This window comes from Schistocerca serialis, chromosome 1 (genome assembly GCF_023864345.2).
Source record: "Schistocerca serialis cubense isolate TAMUIC-IGC-003099 chromosome 1, iqSchSeri2.2, whole genome shotgun sequence".
Taxonomy (NCBI): Eukaryota; Metazoa; Arthropoda; class Insecta; order Orthoptera; family Acrididae; genus Schistocerca; species Schistocerca serialis.
In genome coordinates, this window is record NC_064638.1 from 607,176,949 (window position 1) to 607,203,771 (window position 26,823).

The following is a 26,823-nucleotide window of genomic DNA, read 5'->3' on the forward strand; positions in this document are numbered from 1 at the left end:
TTGCTACTCCCTGCACCAAGTGTCGATCCTATGCATGTCCTCCTGCATTCTGCTACAATCTTCTAGCATTGCAGCTTCTGTGAATACGGCAGCATCATCTACAAAAAACCTTATGCAACTTCTGATGTTGTCTACTACATCACGTATATATAATCTGAAAAGTGACGGCCTATAACACTCCATTGGGATATGCCTGCACACACTTTATGTCTGAAGACTTCTCTCCATTGAGAACAATATGCTGTATTCTATTTGCTAGAAATTCTTCAGTCCAATCGCACAGTTTTTTTATTTCATATAAACTCATATATTTGGTTCATTAGATGACAGCGCAGAACTGTATTGAATGAAGTTGAGGAACACAGGATCTACTTGTGCATCAGTATCTGTCACCTTCTGGGTCTCTTGGACAAACAGAGTGAGCTGGAGAATTTTTGGCTTCCAGAAAGATCATAATATTAGAGCATAAACTGTTTACCACAATTCTACAACAGGCTAATTCAGAGATACACGCTTATAGTTATGTGCACCTTTTCAGTGACCCTCCTTGAAAATGGGAATGACCTGTGCTTTTTCTGATCGTAAGGAACACTTTGCTCCTTCAGAGACCTCCGGGACACTGTTATTAGAAGAGTTAGAAGAGGACAAGTTCTTTTGCACACTCTATGTACAGTCATGTTGGTATCTTGCCAAGTACAGTCGCCTTCCCTCTGTTGTTATCAATTTAAGCTGCTTTTCTTTCCCATGGTCAATTTTTTCAGTATTGACCATTTTGCCATTTGTGCGATGATTTGAAGGAGGTACTGCAGTGCGATCTTCCTCAGAAAATAAGTTCTGGAAAAAAACATTTATTATTTTGTATCTTTGTGTATTGTCCTCAGTTTCAATGCTGTTACAGTCAAAGTGTGTCAGTACAGATCCCTTTGATCCATTTACTTATTTAACAAAAGTCCAAAATTTCTTGGGATTATCTGTCAAGTTTGGTAGACAGAATTTTACTTCTGAATTCATTGAACACTTCACATATGGCCCTCCTTGTGCAATTTATTTATTTTGAGGCTTCAGCTATATTTACATTTGCAGTGCAGCACTCTTTGATTTCGTAGCAGCTTTCTACTTTCTAACGTGGCTGTGAAATCACAGGAGGATCTTTTCCATTCCTTATAAATTTGCTCAACACCTACCTGTCTAAAGTGTATTGTACAGTGCTCTTCAACTTTGTTCAGTGATACTCAGCATTACTAGTACTGGAGATTAAATTTTCATGCTGATTGCTCAGGTAATCTGAAATCCATTCCTTGCCCTTGTTGCTAAGATAATGCTTTGTAATGGCCTTCTGAGCAGTGACTCCCTATTCTACACTGAGTCGGAAAGTTCTGATATGTTTGGCACCAGTAGATTTTAGATATTACCTTAATGAGTTGCTTTCCTTATTAACTGCTCAAGGTGATTGTCAGGTAAGGCATTTAAAACAGTTTCACATGGTTCCCTGTGTCTAATACCCACCCTAATCGCTTGATCTCCCAGTCTGTAGTTAATACAACATGACCAGGAAATTTTCATGAAATATTCTCCAAGTTTCCCCTGTAGTTTTCCTGTCTTGTTGGTTATTTGTTGCCAGTCCACTGTACTTTTGTTTTCCAATATTCAGTGAATGATTCATTTCAGGAGCATCACATAAATTTTTTAGCATTGTAAATTTATTGTGAGTTGAAACTTGTTTTCCATTTTCTTTACTAGTAGTTGTTTTAGATCTAACAGATTGCATGTGTGACATGCATTATGAATTGAATTTTCCACTACAGATTGTTGAAAGTGACCTACTTGCACACCCATCTCCCTTACTTTGTGCAATGCGACACTTCTTTTCCTGCACCTCTTTTATACTTTTGTTCTCGTATACCATTTTTGACCACTTGTCAGAAAAAGGCCAACATTTCTCACAGAAATTTCGATGTATGTTGTGTCGCAGGTGGTTCGCATTTTGGTGCTTGAAATTTATTAATATCCATTTTTAATGCACTGTTAATAAATTTTAGACTGGATACATGTGTGTTTACTTTTGAAATCTCATTCTTAGAATATACATATGCTTTCTTTTTACTTGCAGTATTCACATTTTTTCAAGGAGATACATGAGCTACTTTTACACTGGCTGCCATCTTGCATCCATCCATGTAGGATATAGACTAAGCTTTCTTAAAAAATACTGTACTCTTGTATTACAATAACTGCAGTTAATGGGCGGAAACAGAAAACAGAAATCCCTACAGGTTGCCAAAACAGTTCATGCACATTATATGAATATAGCACACACTTTCACTAAACATAATTCGAATAATATTTTATAGTTTCCATGTGGAAATTATAAAATATTATTCAAATTATGTTTAGTGAAGGTGTGTGCTATAATCACAAAGTAGAAGAAGCAGGAATGGTATTGGAAAAATGGCCTTAAAGTACCCCATATAAGATTGTCTGATGAAGTTGAAACAAAATACGCTTATCTAATTGTTATCTCATGACAATATGAAATAATGTGGTCATGAGCCCCTAGCCAAATTTGCATGAACTACTGGCTTACGAGGCATTGTCAAGTAATAACTGACAGCTGTTTCATCATAGGCCTCATCCTTATATAGCTTCACTGCTGACCGTGATTCCACTGGTGCTCAGTCCATTGTCAAATTAGATAAAGTTTACATAATGTGATTAGATATTTTATAATTGTTTACAGTTGTCAGATATACGAGGTGCATTCAAGTTCTAAGGCCTCCGATTTTTTTTCTCCGGACTGGAAAGAGATAGAAACATGCGCATTGTTTTAAAATGAGGCCGCTTTCATTGTCAATACATCCCAGAGATGGCAGCACCGTACGGCAGATGGAATTTTACTGCCAGCGGCGAGAATGAGAACTGTTTTAAATACTTAAAATGGCGACGTTTCCCTTACTTGAACAGCGTGCAATCATTCGTTTTCTGAATTTGCGTGGTGTGAAACCAATTGAAATTCATCGACAGTTGAAGGAGACATGTGGTGATGGAGTTATGGATGTGTCGAAAGTGCGTTCGTGGGTGCGACAGTTTAATGAAGGCAGAACATCATGTGACAACAAACCGAAACAACCTCGGGCTCACACAGGCCGGTCTGACGAGACGATCGAGAAAGTGGAGAGGATTGTTTTGGGGGATCGCCGAATGACTGTTGAACAGATCGCCTCCAGAGTTGGCATTTCTGTGGGTTCTGTGCACACAATCCTGCCATGACGACCTGAAAATGCGAAAAGTGTCATCCAGGTGGGTGCCACGAATGCTGACGGACAACCACATGGCTACCCGTGTGGCATGTTACCAAGCAATGTTGACGCGCAACGACAGCATGAATGGGACTTTCTTTTCATCGGTTGTGACAATGGATGAGACGTGGATGCCATTTTTCAATCCAGAAACAAAGCGCCAGTCAGCTCAATGGAAGCACACAGATTCACCGCCACCAAAAAAATTTCGGGTAACCGCCAGTGCTGAAAAAATGATGGTGTCCATGTTATGGGACAGCGAGGGCGTAATCCTTACCCATTGCGTTCCAAAGGGCACTACGGTAACAGGTGCATCCTAAGAAAATGTTTTGAAGAACAAATTCCGTCCTGCACTGCAACAAAAACGTCCGGGAAGGGCTGCGTGTGTGCTGTTTCACCAAGACAACGCACCCGCACATCGAGCTAACGTTACGCAACAGTTTCTTCGTGATAACAACTTTGAAGTGATTCCTCATGCTCCCTACTCATCTGACCTGGCTCCTAATGACTTTTGGCTTTTTCCAACAATGAAAGACACTCTCTGTAGCCGCACATTCACCAGCCGTGCTGCTATTGCCTCAGCGATTTTCCAGTGGTCAAAACAGACTCCTAAAGAAGCCTTCGCCGCTGCCATGGAATCATGGCGTCAGCATTGTGAAAAATGTGTACATCTGCAGGGCGATTACATTGAGAAGTAACGCCAGTTTCATCGATTTCGGGTGAGTAGTTAGAAAAAAAATCATTTCGGGTGAGTAGTTAGTTAGAAAAAAAAATCAGAGGCCTTAGAACTTGAATGCACCTCGTAACAGCTGATGAGATGCTAGCATACACATTGTACCACAGTGAACTACACTCTTAGTGACACACACACACACAAATTTTTTTAGTAGTAATGATTAGCGTCTTCCTTTAAATGCTATTGATGTTTAATGTTTCATCTTTTGAACAATAATAGTATATTTTGCTTACATTAGTCATCAAGCTTTAAAAATGTGTCGCCTTAAAAGGATATCAGAAATAAATCATTTAAAGGGTTACTAAAAATTAATTTTCTTTCATTGTGGAACCTGCTATGACGAAAACTGCATTATTATTAAGCCAAAGATGAATACTTCAGTGATTAATAATTTTTAGTGCAACTGCAGATACAGTCATACAAAGAAAGTCATAAGTAGCAGTAATTATTACTTACATATGTCACATTAAGAAATCCACACCATTGTCTTCGCAGTCTGACGTAGATGTCTCACTTTCAGTGAGATTTACAATGAAAGGTTTCATAGTGTCCCTGCCAGTTTCTCTATGGTAATCTTCATTCTGCAGTTTTTCTTCGTGTCTTACACAAGGCGCTCATGCAAATATTCGAGATGCTGTCTATTGCCTCAAGTGTAAGTTTATCAAAATCTGCAATTTTAAATTATTGTTCTTTTCTGCAATACGTACTTTCACCTGATCCCATACTAGCTTAGCTGGATTATAATGATGATGATATGGGGGTAATCTAACAATACAGTGTCCATGCTGCTTTGCAGTTTCGTCTATCTCATAAACTCTGTATGCAGGCTTGTGGGCATCGACAAGAACCAGTAATTATGCTCTGGTATGTGACGAACTATAGGGCATGCCATTAGATGACAACCATGCAATGATGTCAGCCTGTTTGGAATTGGTATTTGAAGCTTTGCTTGCTTTGTGACTTGAAAACAGCCGAACCACAGGCTTGCATAGACACCTTAGATTTGATGGATATTCTTTGAATGGACCTGAAACCAATACCATGTGTTTCAGGGGAATTTAAGTAGATGGGACCTGGACAAGCAGAAAGAACCAGAGGTTGTAGAGAGTTTCATGAGTGTTAGGGAACGATTGACAAGAACGGGAAAAAGAAATACAGAAGAAGAAGAATGGATAGCTCTGAGAGATGAAATAGTGAAGGCAGCAGAGGATCCGGGAGATAAAAACACGAGGGCTCGAAGAAATCCTTGGGTAACGGAAGAGATACTGAATTTAATTGATGAAAGGAGAAAGTACAAAAATGCAGTAAATGAAGCCTGTGAAAAGGAATGTAAATGTCTCAAAAATGAGATTGACAGTAAGTGTAAAATGGCTAAGCAAGAATGGCTAGAGGACAAATGTAAGGATGTAGAAGCATATATCACTAGGGGTAAGATAGATACTGCCTACAGGAAAATTAGAGAGACCTTTGGAGGAAAGAGAACCACCTGTATGAATATAAAGAGCTCGGAGGGAAAACTGGTCCTAAGCAAAGAAGGGAAAGCAGAAAGGTGGAAGGAGTATATAGAGGGTCTATACAAGGGTGATGTAAATGAGGGCAGTATTATGGAAATGGAAGAGGATGTAGATGAAGATGAAATGGGAGATATGATACTGTTTGAAGAATTTGACAGAGCACTGAAATACCCAAGTTAAAACAAGCCCCTGGGAGTAGACAACAGTCTGTTAGAACTACTGGTAACCTTGGGAGGGCCAGCCATGACAAAACTCTTCCATCGGGTGAACAAGATGTATGAGACAGGCAAAATACTGCCAGACTTCAAAAAGAATATAATAATTCCAATTCTAAAGAAGCAGATGCTGACAGGTGTGAGAGTTATTGAACTATCAGTTTAATAAGTCATGGTTGCAAAATACTAACACAAATTCTATACAGACGAATGGAAAAACTGGTAGAAGCCAACCTCAGGGAAGATCAGTTTGGATTCCGGAGAAATGTAGAAACACGCAAGGCAATACTGACCCTACGACTTGAGAGGTTAAGGAAAGACAAACCTACATTTTTTAAGCATTTGTAGACTTAGAGAAAGCTTTTGGCAGTGTTGACTGGAATACTCTCTTGCAAATTCTGAAGGTGGCAGGGGTAAAATACAGGGAGCGAAAGGCTATTTACAATTTGTACAGAAACCAGATGGCAGTTATAATAGTCGAAGGGCACAAAAGGGAAGCTGTTGTTGGAAAGGGAGTAAGACAGGGTTGTAGCCATGTCCACAATTTTATTTTATCTGCATATTGAGCAAGCAGTAAAGGAAACAAAAGAAAAATTTGGAGTGGGAATTAAAATCCATGGAGAAGAAATGAAAACCTTGAGGTTTGCCAATGACATTGTAATACTGTAAGAGGCAACAAAGGTCTTGGAAGAACAGTGGAATGGAATGGACAATGTCTTGAAAGAAAGGTATAAGATGGACACCAACAAAAGCTAAACAAGGATAATGGAATGTAGCCGAATTAAATCAGGTGATACTGAGGGAATTGAAATTGGAAATGAGGCAATTAAAGTAGTAGATGAGTTTTGCTATTTGGGCAGCTAAATAAATGGTGATGATCGAAGTAGAGAGGATATAAAATGTAGACTGGGAATGGCAAGGAAAGCATTTCTGAAGAAGAGAAATTTGTTAACATTGAGTATAGTTTTAAGTGTCAGGAAGTCTTTTCTGAAAGTGTTTGTATGGAGTGTAGCCATGTATGGAAGTGAAACATGGCTGATAAAAAGTGTCGACAAGAAGAGAATAGAAGCTTTTGAAATATGGTGCTACAGACTAACTGATAACGAGGTGCTGAATAGAATTGCGGAGATGAGAAATTTGTGGCACAACTTGATTAGAAGATGGGATCGGTTAATAGGACACATTCTGAGATGTCGGGGGAGTACCAACTTAGTATTGCAGGGAAGTGTGAAGGGTAAAATCGTAGAGGGAGATCAAGAGAGGAATAAAGTAAGCAGATCAGAAGGATGTAGGTTGCAGTAGTTACTCGGAAATGAAGAGGCTTGCACAGGATAGAGTAGCACAGAGAGCTCCATCAAACCAGTCTTTGGACTGATGACCACAACACAAACAACAACAACAACAGATGTTTTTCTGAACTTAATGGGCAGAACTTTGTCCATAGAGGCTTTAGCAAGACGTCGGTATATTTGGTTGTCTCCTGCCTCCCACAGGAGATGTGATGATTGTGATGACCAGTGGGAAGGGACTTATTTATGTAGAGATATTTTTGGTAGTTCATACATTTGGTGTGGAAATATATTTTTGGGAGCCATCAGAGGGATGGCGAAAAATTACATGTAGGTAGCTTCTTGAGTTGAGAACACCAGATGTACCACATTTAAAATAGTTGTATGTCCGGAAATGACTTTAATCCCCAAATGCCAGGGTGTGCACCTGAAGTTCAAGAGAAATCGAGGATGGGACGTAACAATATAACAATGTGGCTTCAGCTGCCACAGATTGTGGTCAGTAGTGTGCAGGTTATGTTTGTGTGTGTGTGTGTGTGAGGGGGGGGGGGGGGGGGGGAAATCTCCGATATATCGATATACGATGAGTGGCAACTATCCTTCTCATAATATTGTTAAAGTTCAAGAGATTTTGACATGAATGTGCCAGAGGCCCACAGTAGTGATTACTATTATTTTATTTATTTTTGTATTTAGATTATGGTGGACTATAGAAATATATGCCATACGTAGAAGAGGAAGAGAAGACATGAAATAAATATTAAAATATTAACAAAGTATTGAAGTATAGCAGGTGAACATTTAAGGATGTTATTAATTTTCCATCAGAGCTCTATATCTAATGAACTTAACCACGCAGTAGCCTTTGGAGAAGCATTTATGAAGTTGCTCCAGTCTCTTTGAATTCCTTATTTGATGTTCACAAGTAATGTGGTATTTTATTTGCTCCATTCCTCCACAACTACATTCGGGACTGTCTACTGTCCCTCTATCATCCCCTGTTCATAAATGGATGCTTCACATTTTGTGTGTCTGGTTCTGATGTGGTTCATATGGCTCCAGATTTTTCTTAGTGTGTAAGTGTTTCAGTTGGGTCGATCTGATTTGCCAAGCCTTGTCCAGCAAACAGTTTCCAATTTTTTAGGCCTTCAGAATGGTACAAGATTCTTCTGGAAGGTACAGTGCTTCCATTTGATGTGAGTGTGTATGTGTGTAGCGACTGAACTGCCACACCGTGAATGGGGAACATTACATGGCTGTTTTTTTTTGCCTTTTATCAACATTGATAGCAGGAAGATATCGGTCCCAGAGACTCATGAGTATCAGGAATGTTTTAATTTCAAGTTTGAACTCAACAACAACTGATGAAAAAAATACTTTTCTTGAACGATGCAATTATGAACTAAGAGTTTTCTGATATTTTTTCCTTTACTTGTACTGTGAAACTTTCTTCTTGCCAAATTTCATGATCACACATCAAGAGGAAGTAACCTGTAGGTTTTAATGAGTCAGTTTGCAAGTATCAAATATGTGGCACAAATGACCGTGTCTTTTGATTACATTGAGTTAGATGCTAATATTTTATTATACTTCCCAGGGACTGTAGACCTCAGCATGTGATGTAAATTTCAGCATGATACATCTATCTGTTCCTGAGAAGAAGGGGTTTCAAGAGATGGATGGAAGGAGGTCTTAACAAATGGATACACAGTCAGAATGAGATTTTCCCTCTGCAGCAGAGTGTGCACTGACAAGAAACTTCCTGGCAGATTAAAACTGTGTGCCGGTCCGAGACTCAAACTCGGGACCTTTGCCTTTCGCGGGCAAGTGCTCTACCAACTGAGCTACCCAAGCACAACTCACGCCCCGTCCTCACAGCTTTACTTCCGCCAGTACCTTGTCTCCTACCTTCCAAACTTTACAGAAGCTCTCCTGCAAACCCTGCAAAACTAGCACTCCTGAAAGAAAGGACGAGGTACTGGCAGAAGTAAAGCTTGTGAGGACGGGGCGTGAGTCGTGCTTGGGTAGCTCAGTTGGTAGAGCACTTGCCCACGAAAGGCAAAGGTCCCGAGTTCAAGTCTTGGTCCGGCACACAGTTTGAATCTGCCAGGAAGGTTCGGATAGACAGTCAATCTGTTAACAAAGGACAAAAAATTGGCCAGAAGTGAGTAGGACTTGTGCACTGTGGGTTCTGTACAAAACTAATTATGTATACAGACAGTTCATCCATTCGGGGAATAGAGGATTTCGGGCGATTTTTGCCTGTTATTGACATTGATAATGGCAAGATATCGGTCCCAGGGATTCCAACACTGTTGAGAATGTTTTAATTTCAAGTTCAAAGTCAGGTAACAAATAACAGAAAAAAATTTTTCATGTGATGTAATTACAAATTAACAATTTTTGGATTTTTTCCTTTTATTTGTAAGGTGAATCTGTGCTTCTTGGCAGATTTCATTATTCTAGGTCAATGGGAAGTACCAGGTTTTGATGAGTGAGTTTGCAAGCATCAGAATATGTGGCCGTATCTTTTGATTGCATGAACTTAGAAGCTTCACTTCTTTACATCGCCAAGGGACTGTAGACCTTAATGTGTGACATAAATTTCAACTAGATAAGTATACCTGTTCCTCAGAGAATGGGTTTTGAATATTTGGATGGACAGACAGATGGACAACAAAGTGATCTTATAAGGATTCCATTTTTACCGACTATGGTAATGAACCATAAAAACGAAGTAAACTCTTTATTATTTTGATAGTAATCATGGTAACGCGCAAAATACATTTATTCCACTGTAAGACATGGCGGCTGGTGTCTTCATGGAAAAATGGTTGCAGTTGCCTATGGAACCATGATTGTACCCATGCATGCACTCCTTCATCTGAAGCAAATTGTCAGCCATTAACATCTTCCTTCAGGGCTCCAGACACATGGAAATTGCCTGGGGAAAGATCAGGACTGTATGGAGGACGTGAAGAGCTTCCCAGGGTAACTTCTGCAGGGTAATTGAAACCACCTTGGCAACATGCGAGCCATAGAGTCCGAGTGCTATTTGCATCCGCTATTTTTGTTTGTTCATTATAAACATTGTTGCAATGCCTATGATAAGGCAGGGTATGCATTGTACGGTCATTGTATCTGATTTTCATTATCATACCTTTACTTCCTTCACAGATTTGATCATTACTTGAACAATTAATGATCAGCTCAATTTCATAATCAACATTTTTTTAGGGTGAGCATTTGTCTTATTTTGTGAGTTTCATGTTTGTTATCAGCATTTATTTTCTACAGTGAATATTTAACATAAATTATTTCTCCTTTCAGCATTTTGGGTGTCACTCCTCATAGCTCTGATGATGACATAAAGAAATATTATAAACGACAGGCATTTCTTGTTCATCCAGACAAAAACAATCAACCTGGGGCAGAAGAGGCGTTCAAGATACTTGTGCATGCTTTCGAGCTCATTGGGGAACCTGTAAGTGTATTTTTTGCCTGTTGTCTGAAAAAAATGTGTAAACTGGAAATTGTGTGTGTGTGTGTGGGTGTGTGTGTGTGTGTGTGTGTGTGTGTGTGTGTGTGTGTGTGGGTGTGGGTGTGGGTGTGGGCGTGGGCAAGCGCATGCTCACAATATGCTGGGAAGACACATAATAGACAGATGAATCATTTTATCAGTCTCTCAATTGACTATTATTGACAACAGCAGTAACGGCTTCGCAGTGATGTAACAGTGTACTCAAGTAACTACTCCACACACACACACACACACACACACACACACAAACACACACACACATACACAAGAACATATATGCAAGACCATAAATAGACGTAACTTGCATACCTCGTGCATGCTTTAAATAATATACATGAAATACTGTGTCTTTCTCATTTAATCTTGTGAGCAATTCATTCATAGCTATAGTATTCCACTGCACAGTGTTTATGGGAATCATTCACCATTTGTCTTAGTTGAGAAATTTCAGTTTTACATTTGTTTACTATTTCAGTTTTGAGGCGGAAAACCTTTTCATCGACTTTTTTTTTTCCAACCAAATGTTCTACAGTGCCCTGAATCTTCATTATTTCGGTATCGAACCTATCTTTGATGCCATTAATCTGCCCCTGCATAGTGGCGAATTTGTTATTGACAGTATCTATTTCAGTTTCTAAATCCTTGATAGCATTACTCACGACACCTACTTTTGAGTCTACATTTTCGATTTGTTTACTGATTTTAACACCTTGTGTTTTAATTACATCTGTCTGTGTTTTAAGCTGAGTGCTAATATTACTACCATGTGCTGCATTTTTTAACAAATCATTCATGGTCAGTCATTTTTCGCTACGTTGTTTAAGGTGTCCTCATACTTAGATTCTACTTCTCATGTTTCACTTGGCTCACTTTCGAATTTTGATGAATCGAACGTATCCGTCGAGTCATTAACATAACCACTGTCTTCATTCGTGTCATCCTTCATACCTTGTTTTATTTGTGACGGGCTCATCATCTGAATTTGAACATTGACGTGTGTATGGTACTCAACGTAAGACTGTAGCCATCCCATGGCATCATCCGTGCTCTCGCCTAGTGAACTACTGCCACCTAGTACACTAGGTACTTTTTCTTTTCGCTCATTCTGACCTACTACCATTTTCGTATCAATTCTAAATACTTTATATCTTACCTTTTAAAGACCTGTAAATCTTTCTATTAAACATTTTGCGCCTGATATATTGCATGTTCGCTCCACTGAACATTCAATGCTCATCTTACAGTTATTTTAAGCCAAATATTTATGTAACAATCTATATTTTAGCAAGAAAAATTTTGACGAATGTCCTGTCACAGTTGCCACGTATAACACTAACTTGCCGTGAAACATGCTAATATTACCCTCTGAGAGGATTTCAAAGTTCGACTGTGCGTATGTGTAATGGAAAAGGGTATCGGACTATAATTTCGAATTTTGTGAAGTTGACAGTAAAACCAAACTGGGCTTAACCTTGGGAGTTAACAGAAGTGGTAAAATTATAAGTGAATGCAAAAAAAATGAACAGTAGCCAGCCTAATTAGGCACATTAATTTGGAAATATCTATTTGAGAAAATTGGATATTAGTTATTGAAGTTACTTTTGTTTAGATTTCCCATTTAATAGCAAACAAGATACAAACTGACACAGTGCATTCTGTTCTGTGTGTAGCAACAGTTACCAATAAAACACACACACACACACACACACACACACACACACACACACCAGTAAAGTATGGGGAGGAAAATTGCACCCAGCTCATATTAATGACGGCCACAGTCATTAGCATCACTTAATCAAAATACTGAGAAATTGCTGCATGAAGTGCAGAATTAATTTTAGACATGAGGGGTTCTTATCTTGACTGTCGTGAATAACAAAAATAAGTATGAATAGCATCTTAAATACATTGTTTAAGCTCTTCTAGATATAGCAGTTTTCTTTAGTAACAGTAATAGTTTATTTTTTTCTTAATAGGAGGACAATATGATGGGGACCCAAACTGGTTTAGTTTCACTAGCCAAGGGTCTTTGATTATTGCAAAAGCAAAAACTATCTCTAATAGCTGATCATTCACTTAAATTACTGTGCCAGGTAATAAAATGCAACACTGGGCTTAATTAACTTCAAAAGGGACCAGAACTACACTATCTTTGAAAATGTGCACATCTTCACTTCTAATAGTACTACCGCAAATCGGTTCATTAAAGATTTATACAGGGTGAGGCAGTGAAACAGCACGATTTTGAAAAATCACCAATAATATATTTACAAAATAGTATAATTATTTCAACATGAATCTTAAGTGCATGTGTGGAAATTAATGTTTTACCTTAAAAACTATCATTTTTTGAATATGGTGTCAGTAAGGTGGCGTCTTTGGTTTTGCGTGCATTGTCAGAGTCTAAGGTGAAGTCCGGCAATGGCGTTCTGTAGCATCTGCAACGGAATGTTGCTAATTTCCTGCCGGATTCACTCCTTCAGGTCTTCTTTTGTTCTTGGTGGATTTAAGGTAGCCTCAAAGAAAGAAGTTTGGGGTGGTCAAATCTGGCGAACGGGCTGGCCAAGTGATATCATCATTCTTGCTGATTAGCCGTCCTGGAAATGTGACTTTAAGCAAATCCATTCAGACATTAGTGGTGTGGCTTGTTGCACCACCTTGCTGGAAGAGTGTTTCTTCATCTGGATCATGCTGATCAATTTCAGGCACACCAAAAGTTGCCAACATGTCAACATAATGTTCAGAGTTCACCGTTACTGTGTTACTACGTTCATCTTAAAAAAAAAAAAAAAAAATAGGGTCCCACGAGTCTACAAGAAGATATTGCACACCGAACTGTTACTTTTTCAGAATGGAGAGGGTTTTCATGAAGATCATGTGGGTTATTTGCAGACCAATTCTGGAAGTTCTGCTTGTTGTCATAGTCACTAAGGTGAAAGTGGGCTTCATCATTCATCCATAAGTTATGCACTCTTTCTCCATATCTTCCAATAACATTAGGCATCGCTTGGCAAAAGCGTATGCGTTGATTTTAATCATTAGGTTTTAGGGCTTGCACTATCTGCATTTTGTATGGATGATAGTGTAGGTAATTCTTCAGAATCCATCTCACTGATCAATTGCTGAGACCAAGTTCGCAGTGTGCAGCCTTGCTGATTTTCGGGGAATTCGTGACAATGCACCGCGCACGCGATCAATGCTCTCTGGGGTCCGGATTGTTTTTTCACTACCACCTATTTTTGTCATCATGCTTGCAGTGGCCTCAAAGTTTTTTACCCGCAGGAGGATAGCTTTTCTTGATGGCACGGGAGCGCATGGCGGTAGATTAAACTCAAGATGGAAAGCATGTTGGGCACCAATCACATTTTTATAATATGCTTTTACAGCAAACACACTTTGCGCACTTGACCAACGCTCCATGACTACTGAAATTTCCACCTGTCTAGACACTCAAGGTTGTTTCCCCCACTCCCATAACCCCCGTTCGCACCCGTTAGCCATAGTCGGAATTGTGCCGTTTCACTGCCTCACTCTGTACGTACTTGTTCTTTAATCACCTGTGAAGCAGGTATTCTTGGCAATAATATATACACAACCTTGCACTGTAATCCTACAAAGCTATATTTTGTAATAAACTAAGGATACTTCAGCAAAAGCTTATCAAACTTCGCTTTTATGGTTTTAGCTTTTAAATAATTAAGGCTTTGACTTTCCTATTGATGATCTTTAAATTTTTGTACTTAAACTTTCTACCTTAACAATTTCACTATTAGTAGTCCATAAACGAAGCATCCAAATTTTACTCTCACTTTAACTTTTATTACTGCTTTTATTTTAGACAAAAAATCACTTTTAAACACATGAAAGCCAAAATTGTTGATTTAAATCAGAATACTGGTTTTAGTAGCACTTAGGTGAGGACCCTGCATAGGTTTGTCATCAGGATTGAAGTTGTGGTTTCGAACATGAATTGACATTTTATGTGATTGTTATATTATTGAAACATCACACAAATTAACTGTCCATACCAGTATACATTATGTAACTGAATTTATGAAGTCTGTGAAGCAGTGGCGGAGATTGGTGGCAGGCGAAATGGCAGCTAACTGTACTCAAAACTCTTGATGTGAGAATGCTCTATAAAATCTTCTTGGCATCAGATTTTCAACATATTAGAGCCATTCCATTATTCCGTGATTACCAAATAACAGCAAGATCCACATCTGAGGCAAATACCTTCTAATTCAGCTTCCAATTGCCTCTCTTAGCACCATCGAGGTCTACCGTGCTAAGGCTAGCCACACACTGCGTGCTGTTCACACAAAGTAGCCACTCAGTTCGACTGCCAAACCCACCTTTTTCATCATGCCACTTTCGTTGTGGAGGGAATTTCCAACAGTGTTTACATGTTACAGATACAAGTGCCCTAAGCATGAACCAGCTTTTAACATACATACTTCTTTCATAAACAAATTCATATTATAATAATTTAAAATTTCAAGATATTCTTTTGCTTTCTTCATATATACGTTACAAAACTCTAATTTTCTTGCCATACATCTAGGAGTTCAAACAATACAGAATGTACACTTCATAAATTGCAGATACTCAGGTACTTAAAATAAACCTACTCATAATCGATATAAGTTTTACACATGCTCCATGTGTCATTGAGATTTCCTGACAGGGATACATCAATGAAATATCAATAACACTTCAAAACATTGTTGGGCGACTAGAAAAAAAATTGCAAGTGCATTGCGCAACAGTCACTTTACATAAATGTTTACATAAAACACTGTTTCATCAAGTACCCAAACATGAATTTTTGTCATATTCAGAAATTGTATACTATTCTATTCATGTGTCCATGCTGTGAAAACATATCTAGGGATTTACGTATTGCTTACATACACAGCTTACATTACATAATATTTTTGTTTGGGTGATAAGATGTGTCAGTGTTGAGGATCAGTGGACAATGTTCAAAACCATCATACAATATGCGTTAGATGAGTATGTGCCAAGCAAGGTCGTAAGAGATGGAAAAGAGCCACCGTGGTACAACAACCGAGTTAGAAAACTGCTGCGGAAGCAAAGGGAACTTCACAGCAAACATAAACATAGCCAAAGCCTTGCAGACAAACAAAAATTACGCGAAGCGAAATGTAGTGTGAGGAGGGCTATGCGAGAGGCATTCAATGAATTCGTTAGTAAAGTTCTATGTACTGACTTGGCAGGAAATCCTAAGAAATTTTGGTCTTATGTCAAAGCGGTAGGTGGACCAAAACAAAATGTCCAGACACTCTGTGACCAAAATGGTACTGAAACAGAGGATGACAGACTAAAGGCCAAAATACTAAATGTCTTTTTCCAAAGCTGTTTCACAGAGGAAGACTGCACTGTAGTTCCTTCTCTAGATTGTCGCACAGATGACAAAATGGTAGGTATCGAAATAGACGACAGAGGGATAGAGAAACAATTAAAATCGCTCAAAAGAGGAAAGGCCGCTGGACCTGATGGGATACCAGTTCGATTTTACACAGAGTACACGAAGGAACTTGCCCCCCTTCTTGCAGCGGTGTACCGTAGGTCTCTAGAAGAGCGTAGCGTTCCAAAGGATTGGAAAAGGGCACAGGTCATCCCCGTTTTCAAGAAGGGGCGTCGAGCAGGTATGCAGAACTATAGACCTATATCTCTAATGTCAACCAGTTGTAGAATTTTGGAACACGTATTATGTTCGAGTATAATGACTTTTCTGGAGACTAGAAATCTACTCTGTAGGAATCAGCATGGGTTTCGAAAAAGATGGTCATGTGAAACCCAGCTCGCACTATTCGTCGACGAGACTCAGAGGGCCATAGACACGGGTTCACAGGTAGATGCTGTATTTCTTGACTTCTGCAAGGCATTCGATACAGTTCCCCACAGTCGTTTAATGAACAAAGTAAGATCATACGGACTATCAGACCAATTGTGTGATTGGATTGAAGAGTTCCTAGATAACAGAATGCAGCATGTCATTCTCAATGGAGAGAAGTCTTCCGAAGTAAGAGTGATTTCAGGTGTGCCGTAGGGGAGTGTCGTAGGACTGTTGCTATTCACAATATACATAAATGATCTTGTGGATGACATCGGAAGTTCAGTGGGGCTTTTTGCGGATGATGCTGAGGTATATCGAGAGGTTGTAACAATGGAAAATTGTACTGAAATGCAGGAGGATCTGCAGCAAATTGACGCATGGTGCAGGGAATGGCAATTGAATCTCAGTGTAGACAAATGTAATGTGCTGCAAATACATAGAAAGATAGATCCCTTATCATTTAGCTACAAAATAGCAGGTCAGCAACTGGAAGCAGTTAATTCCATAAATTATCTGGGAGTACTCATTAGGAGTGATTTAAAATGGAATGATCATATAAAGTTGATCGTTGCTAAAGCAGATGCCAAACTAAGATTCATTGGAAGAATCCTAAGGAAATGCAATCCGACAACAAAGGAAGTAGGTTACAGTAGGCTTGTTCCCCCACTGCTTGAATACTGCTCTGAAGAGATAGAGAAGATCCAACGGAGAGCAGCGCGCTTCATTACAGGATCATTTAGTAATCGCAAAAGCGTTACGGAGATGATAGATAAACTCCAGTGGAAGACTCTGCAGGAGAGACGCTCAGTAGCTCGGTACGGCCTTTTGTTGAAGTTTCGAGAACATAATTTCACCGAAGAGTCAAGCAGTATATTGCTCCCTGCTACGTATATCTCGCGAAGAGACCATGAGGATAAAATCAGAGAGATTAGAGCCCACACAGAAGCATACCGACAATCCTTCTTTCCATGAACAATACGAGACTGGAATAGAATGGAGAACCGATAGAGGTACTCAATGTACCCTCCACCACACACCGTCAGGTGGCTTGCGGAGTATGGATGTAGATGTAGATGTAGATTTTAATGCTTTCCTTTCACATGATTAGTTCATACCTATTTTTTACTGTGTGATCATTAAGAAACTATGTTTTGTCTGCTTTAAATATTCATGCAGTTCATCATGAAAAATATAACACTTAGTGCACTATACAAACTTTTCATCACTGACCCTTCAATACTCTAGGCAGTCAACTTTTCTTTTCAACTTCAACACTTGTCCGCCAGTTGACAAATTTGGTAGTCCTCCTGATTATGCTGCAAGTATTCAGTCAGTGCAGTCCTTATGTGTGTCATAGCCTGGAGTTTACATATAATTTGTATGTCAAATTATATTACACAGGATCTGAAACTTACAGACATGTATCAGTAGTCTCATAACAGAAAAGTTTTCCAGCAGAACACTTGATAACACAACATAAGAGCAAGAATCTACAGAATCAAATACTATTTCATTAATTCCGTGTACACTTTTTAATGTTGCCCCTTATTACTCATTTCTGTGGACGTATGGTTTTAAATTGACAATGTTACAAACACCTAATGGCTTCTTTGACTTAGCGTAAACAAGATAATAAGTGTTAGTGTGCGCAGCTCCTTGCAATTCATAGGGGGCCATTATAAATATATTTGAACTTAGAAATTCGTGGTTTATTTCACTTGATTTTTTTTGTGAGTTTTTACGAGAACAAAATCCCCAATTTCGAATTTGATCACCTTAAGGTGCTTATCATGCCTTTTAGATCTGGCTTCCACTTTTTGTTTCATTCTTTTTCTTCCTAAGTATTTTTTCTCCCTCAGATCTAGTTCCTCACGTGTAAATCCTGTTGTTTCATGGTGGAGGGTATTCATTATAATTTCAAAGCCTGCAGTAAACTTGCCTCATGCCTTATGATTGTGGTGGCGGTAGGTTAGACACAATCTACCTAGTTCATGCATACAGTGCTCCACTGGATTGCTTGCAGGATGGTATGCCAAAATATATTTCAGTTGAATGCCATTCTGTTCCATCCCTTCCTTCCAGAGTTTTTTAATGAATTGGTATTTATTTTCTGATAGTACTGCCTTTGGCATTCCTATCGCATTGAAATATTCAGTCGTTCTATTAAATACTGCCTTTACGGTAGCTTTCCTAATGGGAAAAAGTTTGATAAACTTTGAAAATACTTCTGATACCACTAAAATGTAGGTACAATTTCCGGAAGTTTTCATGAGAGACTGGTATAAATTCACTGACATTAAGTCAAGAGTATCTTCCGGTACATTGTTTGCATGTTACCTTGATTGGTTCGACTTGTGACCTTTGGCCTCTGGCAAATATCACATGACTTAATTGGATCTGTTACTTTCTTTGTAGAACTGATATTTATTGTTATTACATCAGAAAGTTATTCGATACACTTTTTCGGACCACAGTGTCTTAAGGTGAGGTGAAAATAGTCAAGTACTTAGGTCTCAAATTGAGATGGCCAGCACACTTTCCACTCCTCTCTACTCACATCTTTTCATTTGTATAGAATACCCTTGAAGATCTTATAATACTTACTAATTTGAGGATATTTTGTATTATTAAAATTTACTTTAACTGATTTCTAGACTTCGTATTCAATTTGGTAGTACTGCATGTTTTTGCAAATCTGTTCGATTTTCCTTTTCCCCTGCGTGTCTTTGATGAACCTCCTATGGAAAGTGCCATCTTCATTATTTTCCTTTGGTACACTGTCTATCCTTTCAGGTAGTATGCTAAATGATTGTCAGTTCCTTTAACATAAAAAAAATTTTATAGTCAAACTGCTGGAGGTACAGTGCCCAACATTTTAATCTGTCAGTAAATAAGCACCAGTCTTTAAGAAATGTCAACACTTTGCAATAAGAATGTATAATTGTTTTATGCCTCCACAAATAATTTCTAAACCTTTTCAAACTCCATATGATGGCTAGAGCTTCCTTTTCAGAATGATGTAATTTCTTTCATACTTAATCAGGTTTCAACTAGTGAAAGCTATTGTCCTATGTTTTGATTCTACTGTATCTATGTTTTCGTGGAAAATTTCTATGCCGATTCCATACACACTGCTACCAGTACTCATATGAAATAGTTCACTCAGAATGGTTATGCAAGATATTGTTTCTTGTTAATTCATTTTTCAAATTTTCGAAATCTTTTTGGCATTCCTCTGTCCAAATGATTGCATTATTTTTCTTAAATAACCCATTTAAATTAGGACTATTAAATGCTTGCCCCTTCACGAATTTGCTGTAAAATCTGCAGAGACTGAGATATGCTTTTAATTGCTTTCACTTCTTATATGGTGGTCATTTTCCAATGGCGTTTAACTTGTCTGGGTCTTTTCCAATCCCAGAAGTGTTAATAATATCTCCCAATAATTTTATTTCCTGTTTTATGAATTCGCATTTCTTCAGTTTTAGTGTCATCCCTCCTGCTTGAAGAGCAGAAAAGGTTTTGTCTACTAATTCGCAGTGTTCTTTCCAATTTCCCGTGGCGATCAACAAGTTGTCCATGTATGTAGTCAATCTGGCACTTAGTTCCCTTCCTAACACGGAATCTAAAGCCCTAATAAAGACTGAGAAGGAAGTATTAAGACCAAGACGAACGACTTTGTATTGATAACATTTTCCCACAAATAGAAATGTGGTATACTTTTGAGACTCGTTATGCAATGGAATTTGCCGATATGCCACCATGAGATCTAAGGTAGTCGAATATCGCACATTGAGGAACTTTTGCAACAGTTCGTCTAAATTTTCTGGATGATATGCTTCTCTTTTTACAATCTTTTTTAGTGTTCGTGCATCGATTACTACTTGCATACCTCCATCTTTCTTGTTCACAATAATGAGAGTGCTATTGTGCTCACTATTGCTCCTTTTGATAATTCCCCATTCAATCATTTTGTCGATTTCTCCCTACGTGGCTTCTCTCTTAGCTAGAGGTACTGGATAAGATTTCACGAATAATGGCTCATGTTCTATTGCTTCAATATGGTATTCAAATTTCTTTACTACTTCTGGTTTCTTTGAAAACACTTCCTGATTAGTAGTCAGAATGTTAAACAGATCGGCTACTGTTCTGAAAGTTCCTGTACCTCTTTAATAATTTCTTTAAAATTTTCTACTTTTTGGTCATCAGTCATTATGTTCTTTATGTGGTATATTTCATATAAATTGAACAAACCATCATTCCCAGGATCTAATTCTAATAGCAATGAATCAACTTTGGTGTTCTGTGAAATTTCGTTCTCCTCAAATCCAACTTCCAAAATAACAGATTTATTACTAATTTTGACAGTCCCGCTATCACAATGAACGAGTTCTTTTTCCTTATCTAACCAATTGATACTTAAAATCATCTCAATATTCACTTCAGGCATGACCAGGAAGCCGTGTTCAAATTTTTGCCCATTAATTTCAAATTCTACCAACACTTGCCTTCGAATAGGCTTGCTGGATTTGCCAATTGCCCCTACATTTTTCACACCATTTACTGACTTCCTAACTAACCCAGGTCTATTTGGGATCCAGTGTCTAAAAGTACTTTCAGTGTAATACTGTAAATTTCAGCTGAGATGTTAGTTTGTTTGATTGTAATATTTTCTGAATTTTCTTGTTCCTCCAATAACAAATCTTGTTCGACCATCAGATCGCTCCAAAATATGTTATTTACTGGCAAATCACATACGTCTGGGGGCTTCCTCGGTTCTCTGATTTCGATGTCTTTCATGACTAATCATTTCTTGCTCTGGTATCGTATCATCTGGTTGCTCTTTCTTTTTTGGTTTGGTATTTACTGCCGAATTTTGTTTGGATAAGACTTCATTTTACTTTTCAGAGTCATCTTCCATTGTACTTCTTTCCTTGTCCTCCATTTCTACATATTCCTCATCTGAACACTATTTCATATTCACTGTCTGATTCTAACATGAATGCTACTCTTAGACAACAAGCAAGCTCCTCTTTTTACCTTCCGTCAGTTTTCATATTTTCAAAATTTCGACTCTTTCCTAACATTTCTGTTCATTTTCAGTCACAGTTGGTTCTTCATCTAAACTATCTTCAGTATCACTTCTGATGACATCAACCTTAACTTCATATTTAGTATAATCGTCATGGATTTCAGTGGTTCGCTTATACTCGTCTGAATCTATGTTCTCTTGACTGTCAACAACAGCTAATTGTATGAGTCTTTCTTCAGCCAGGATCACCTCATCTGCAATATCGAGAATTTCATCCTCCTCCAGATTCCTATTTCTACCGACCATTTTTCTGTTTCTAGCACCAATTTCTTTAACTTCGGCAACTCGCATGCTTTGCGCAACACCTTCCTCTCCCTTACCAAATTCATCTGAAATCACTGCTCATGCACCTTGCATGGTGCTAACTACTTCCATCTCCTTTTCATTTTCAGACAAAACCTTCTTTTTGACGTTTCCACTTTCATTTCTCCCTTTTATTAATTCACTAGCCATATAACCGCTTTTAAAATCTTCCCACTCGTATTGCTTTAAACCGTTAAAAAAAAAAAAATAATCATCATGCCACTCCACAATCATTAAAGACTCCTTTTCACACAAATTGTCTGTCTTTGCTTGGTTGTTGATGCTTGCTCTTTTACTTAACAACATGTCCAATTCCATTCTCACTTCGGTGGTATTTCCCACCGAAACAGGTCCACTGAATTCCCTTGTGATGTCATCTCTCCCTGCTGCCACTACTGCAGCCACGCTACAGACAGCTGATCGCTCTGCCAAGTTCATTGACGCTGTTGCTAAGTTCACACTCTCACCTCTGTAGCATAGCATGTTGCCTGTGACTCACTTATGCATGCACCTGTTGTTCTGTGAGCACTGTCCTGTGGCGCTGTGCTGCCGCTTACTCATCTCTTAAACACTTTGTTTTGGCCAGAATGATTTCTTCAGTTTGGGCCGGTAATATTTGTCTGTTCAAATCTGGCCCATAAAACACGCGGGCCTTAGCTTTCTGCATAATTTTAGTTTTGATAGTTTCACAGTGCAAATCCTCTACCACAAAATGACACGTTACCGCGACCTCTGCCTCTGCCTCTACCTCTTTGCATCATATTTACACAGTAATGTTTGTTCTCATTCTGTTCATTATTCTCATGAGTATCCCGATTCCAGTTGTTATTATTTTGCTGATAATCACAGTTCCCTCTCCAGTGGTCCTTGTCTTTGACCCTTTCCAAAAGTGACGAGAACTTTTGTGATTACTTCCCACATAACATTTTGAATCCTCCGGGAGTTTTCTCCATAGTTCACACACTATTTAGGATTCCGTTCGTCTGTTTCTCAAGTGTGTCAGTTTCTGATACCACATTTCCCAAAATTCTTTCATTGAGCCTCTGTTGTCATATAACCTGGCCATGATAAACTCCCACCATAGGCAGCCCTGTTTTTGCATCTACCAGTATTCCTCTATAAATTTCTATTTAAATTCACCAAATGACATTCGTTCTGTATCCAAATTTAGGCCCCATCTTTTCGCATCGCCAGCTAATTTGCTAATGACCACATTGACCTTTTCTTGGTCTGTTACATAATCAGCACAATTCCTTTCACTGTTTTTCAAAAAATCTAACGGGTGCCATCTGTTATGCCTTTTTGCCAGATTGAATCATTCTTTGCCCCCTAGCAATTTGCTACATGTTATTCTGTCAGTGACATAATTTGGCTTTTCTCTTATTTGTCATTTGAGGTCACTCACTTTACCTTGAATTTGGGAAGTGTTCTGTTCACCCTATTTTTCACACGTTGTCACTTGTTTATTCAGTTCCTTTTCGGAATCATTCACTGTTTGTCCCAGTTGAGAAATTTCGGTTTTCCATTTGTTTACTATTTCGGTTTTGAGGCCAAAAACCTTTTCATCAACTTTTGTTACAACCAGAGGTTCTACAGTGTTTTGAATCTTCATTATTTTGGTATTGAACCTATCTTTGATGTCATTAATCTGTCCCTGCATTGTAGCGACATTGTTATTGATAGTACCTATTTCAGTTTCTAAATCCTTGATTGCATTACTCACAACACACCTATTTTTGAGTCTACATTTTCAACTAGTTTACTGATTTTAACACCTTGTGTTTTGATTACATCTGTCTGTGTTTTAAGCTGGGTGTTATTATTACTACCTTGTGCTGCAATTTTTAACAAATCATTCATGGTCAGTCATTTTTCGCTACGTTGTTCTAAGGTGTCCTCATACTCAGATTCTACTTCTCATGTTTCACTCGGCTCACTTTCGAATTTTGATGAATCAAATGTATCCATCGAGTCATTAACATAACCACTGTCTTCATTCATGTTCTCCTTCATACCTTGTTTTATTTGTGACGGGCTCATCATCTGAATTTGATCATTGATGTGTGTGTGGTACTCAACGTAAGCATGTTGCCATCACATGGCATCATCCGTGCTCTCGCCTAGTGAACTACTGCCACCTAGTACACTAGGTACTTTTTCTTTTCGCTCATTCTGACCTACTACCATTTTCGTATCAATTCTAAATACTTTATATCTTACCTTTTAAAGACCTGTAAAGCTTTCTATTAAACATTTTGCGCCTGATATATTGCATGTTTGCTCCGCTGAACATTCAATGCTCATCTTACAGTTATTTTAAGCCAAATATTTATGTAACAATCTATATTCTAGCAAGAAAAATTTTGACGAATGTCCTGTCACAGTTGCACGTATAACACTAACTTGCCGTGAAACACACTAATATTACCCTCTGAGAGGATTTCAAAGTTCGACTCTGTGTGTGTGTGTGTGTGTGTGTGTGTGTGTGTAATGGAAGAGGGTATCGGACAATAATTTCAAATTTTGTGAAGTTGACAGTAAAACCAAACGGGGCTTAACCTTGGGAGTTAACAGAAGTGGTAAAATTATAAGTGAATGCAAAAAAAAAAAAAAAAAAAAATGAACGGTCGCCAGCCTAATTAGGCACATTAATTTGGAAATATCTATTTGAGAAAATTGGATATTAGTTATTGAAGTTGCTTTTGTTGAGATTTCCCATTTAATAGCAAACAGGATACAAACTGACACAGTGCACTCTGTACTGTGTGTAGCAGCAGTTACCAATAACACACACACACACACACACACACCAGTAAAGTATGGGGAGGAAAATTGCACCCAGCTCATTTTAATGACGGCCACAGTCATTAGCATCACTTAATCAAAATTCTGAAAAATTGCTGCATGAAGTGCAGAAGTAAGTTTAGACATGAGGGGTTCTTATCTTGCCTATAAGAGTGTTTGCTGACAGTGCTGTTGTGTACAGGAAAATTTTGTTGTTGGAGGATCATAAGAAATTACAGCGAGACTTGGACAAAATTTGCACTTGTCTAATGAATGGCAGTGCTGTGTAAGTGTTAGCAAATGTAAGATAATGCCTGTACAAAAGAGAACAAACCAGATAGTATCAGATTACAAGATTAGTGGTGATCATCACAAGCACATCAAATTGTATGAGTATATAGGAATAATACTAAGAAGCAGTGTGTAATGCAGTGGACACAAAACCATTACTAGAGAAAGCAAATGGAAGATGTAGATTTGCTGGAAGAGTTCCAGGAAAGTGCAGTGCATCTGTAAAGGAAATTGCATACAAGATGCTAGTATGACCAATCTTAGAATGTGTGAGATTGGAGGCTTTCCCACTGTACGAGGTGCATTCAAGTTCTAAGGCCTCCGATTTTTTTTCTCCGGACTGGAAAGAGATAGAAACATGCGCATTGTTTTAAAATAAGGCCGCATTCATTGTCAATACGTCCCAGAGATGGCAGCACCGTACGGCAGATGGAATTTTACCGCCAGCGGCGAGAATGAGAACTGTTTTAAATACTTAAAATGGTGACGTTTCCTTACTTGAACAGCGTACAATCATTCATTTTCTGAATTTGCGTGGTGTGAAACCAATTGAAATTCATCGGCAGTTGAAGGAAACATGTGGTGACGGAGTTATGGATGTGACGAAAGTGCGTTCGTGGGTGCAACAGTTTAATGAAGGCAGAACACCGTGTGACAACAAACCGGAACAACCTTGGGCTCGCACAAGCCGGTCTGACGACATGGTCGAGAAAGTGGAGAGAATTGTTTTTGGGGATCGCCGAATGACTGTTGAACAGATCGCCTCCAGAGTTGGCATTTCTGTGGGTGCCACGAATGCTGATGGCCGACCACATGGCTGCCCGTGTGGCATGTTGCCGAGCAATGTTGACGCGCAACGACAGCATGAATGGGACTTTCTTTTCGTCGGTTGTGACAATGGATGAGACGTGGATGCCATTTTTCAATCCATAAACAAAGTGCCAGTCAGCTCAATGGAGGCACACAGATTCATCACAACCAAAAGAATTTCGGGTAACCGCCAGTGCTGAAAAAATGATGGTGTCCATGTTCTGGGACAGCGAGGACGTAATCCTTACCCATTGTGTTCCAAAGGGCACTACGGTAACAGGTGCATCCTACGAAAATGTTTTGAAGAACAAATTCCTTCCTGCACTGCAACAAAAACATCCGGGAAGGGCTGCGCGTGTGCTGTTTCACCAAGACAACACACCCGCACATCGAGCTAATGTTACGCAACAGTCTCTTCGTGATAACAACTTTGAAGTGATTCCTCATGCTCTCTACTCACCTGACCTGGCTCCTAGTGACTTTTGGCTTTTTCCAACAATGAAAGACTCTCTCCATGGCCGCACATTCACCAGCCGTGCTGCTATTGCCTCAGCGATTTTCCAGTGGTCAAAACAGACTCCTAAAGAAGCCTTTGCCGCTGCCATGGAATAATGGCGTCAGCGTTGTGAAAAATGTGTACGTCTGCAGGGCGATTACGTCGAGAAGTAACGCCAGTTTCATCGATTTTGGGTGAGTAGTTAATTAGGAAAAAAAATCGGAGGCCTTAGAACTTGAATGCACCTCGTATTCCAATAACAAAATCTTCTTGGGTGATCAGCTGAGAGGTGGCGTCATCCTGTTGCAACGTTTCAGTGAGTTTCGTATGTATCATCTTCAGGCAAAATGTTGGGTTGCTGTGTTCTGCATATCTGTATAGCCGCTGAACTGCTGTCCTCTCCTGTGGGCAGGCCAGTAATGTGCTTCTGGAAGCGGGTGCCATGCCAGTGATGGGAAATGTGGCGCAGCCCGTGTGGGTGAAACGTAGATGGGAAGGACCTACTATTCAGCTTTTCACCTGGGTGTCACTGGAAGATTCCTTACCTCTAACTGAGGGATACTTTGAGGAGGACACAGACAAATTTTTTT

General features: G+C 38.9%; 1 protein-coding gene across 2 annotated transcripts in view; it reads left to right on the forward strand.

Annotated features, from left to right (window-relative positions):
• The window catches only part of LOC126477457 (uncharacterized), a 195,624-nt gene that overhangs the window by 82,336 nt on the left and 86,465 nt on the right, over nt 1-26,823 (forward strand). For both annotated transcript variants that reach the window (XM_050103617.1, XM_050103618.1), the window contains exon 6: nt 10,381-10,534. In XM_050103617.1, the coding sequence (XP_049959574.1) occupies nt 10,381-10,534 (154 nt within the window). The remainder of the gene's footprint in view (nt 1-10,380; nt 10,535-26,823) is intronic.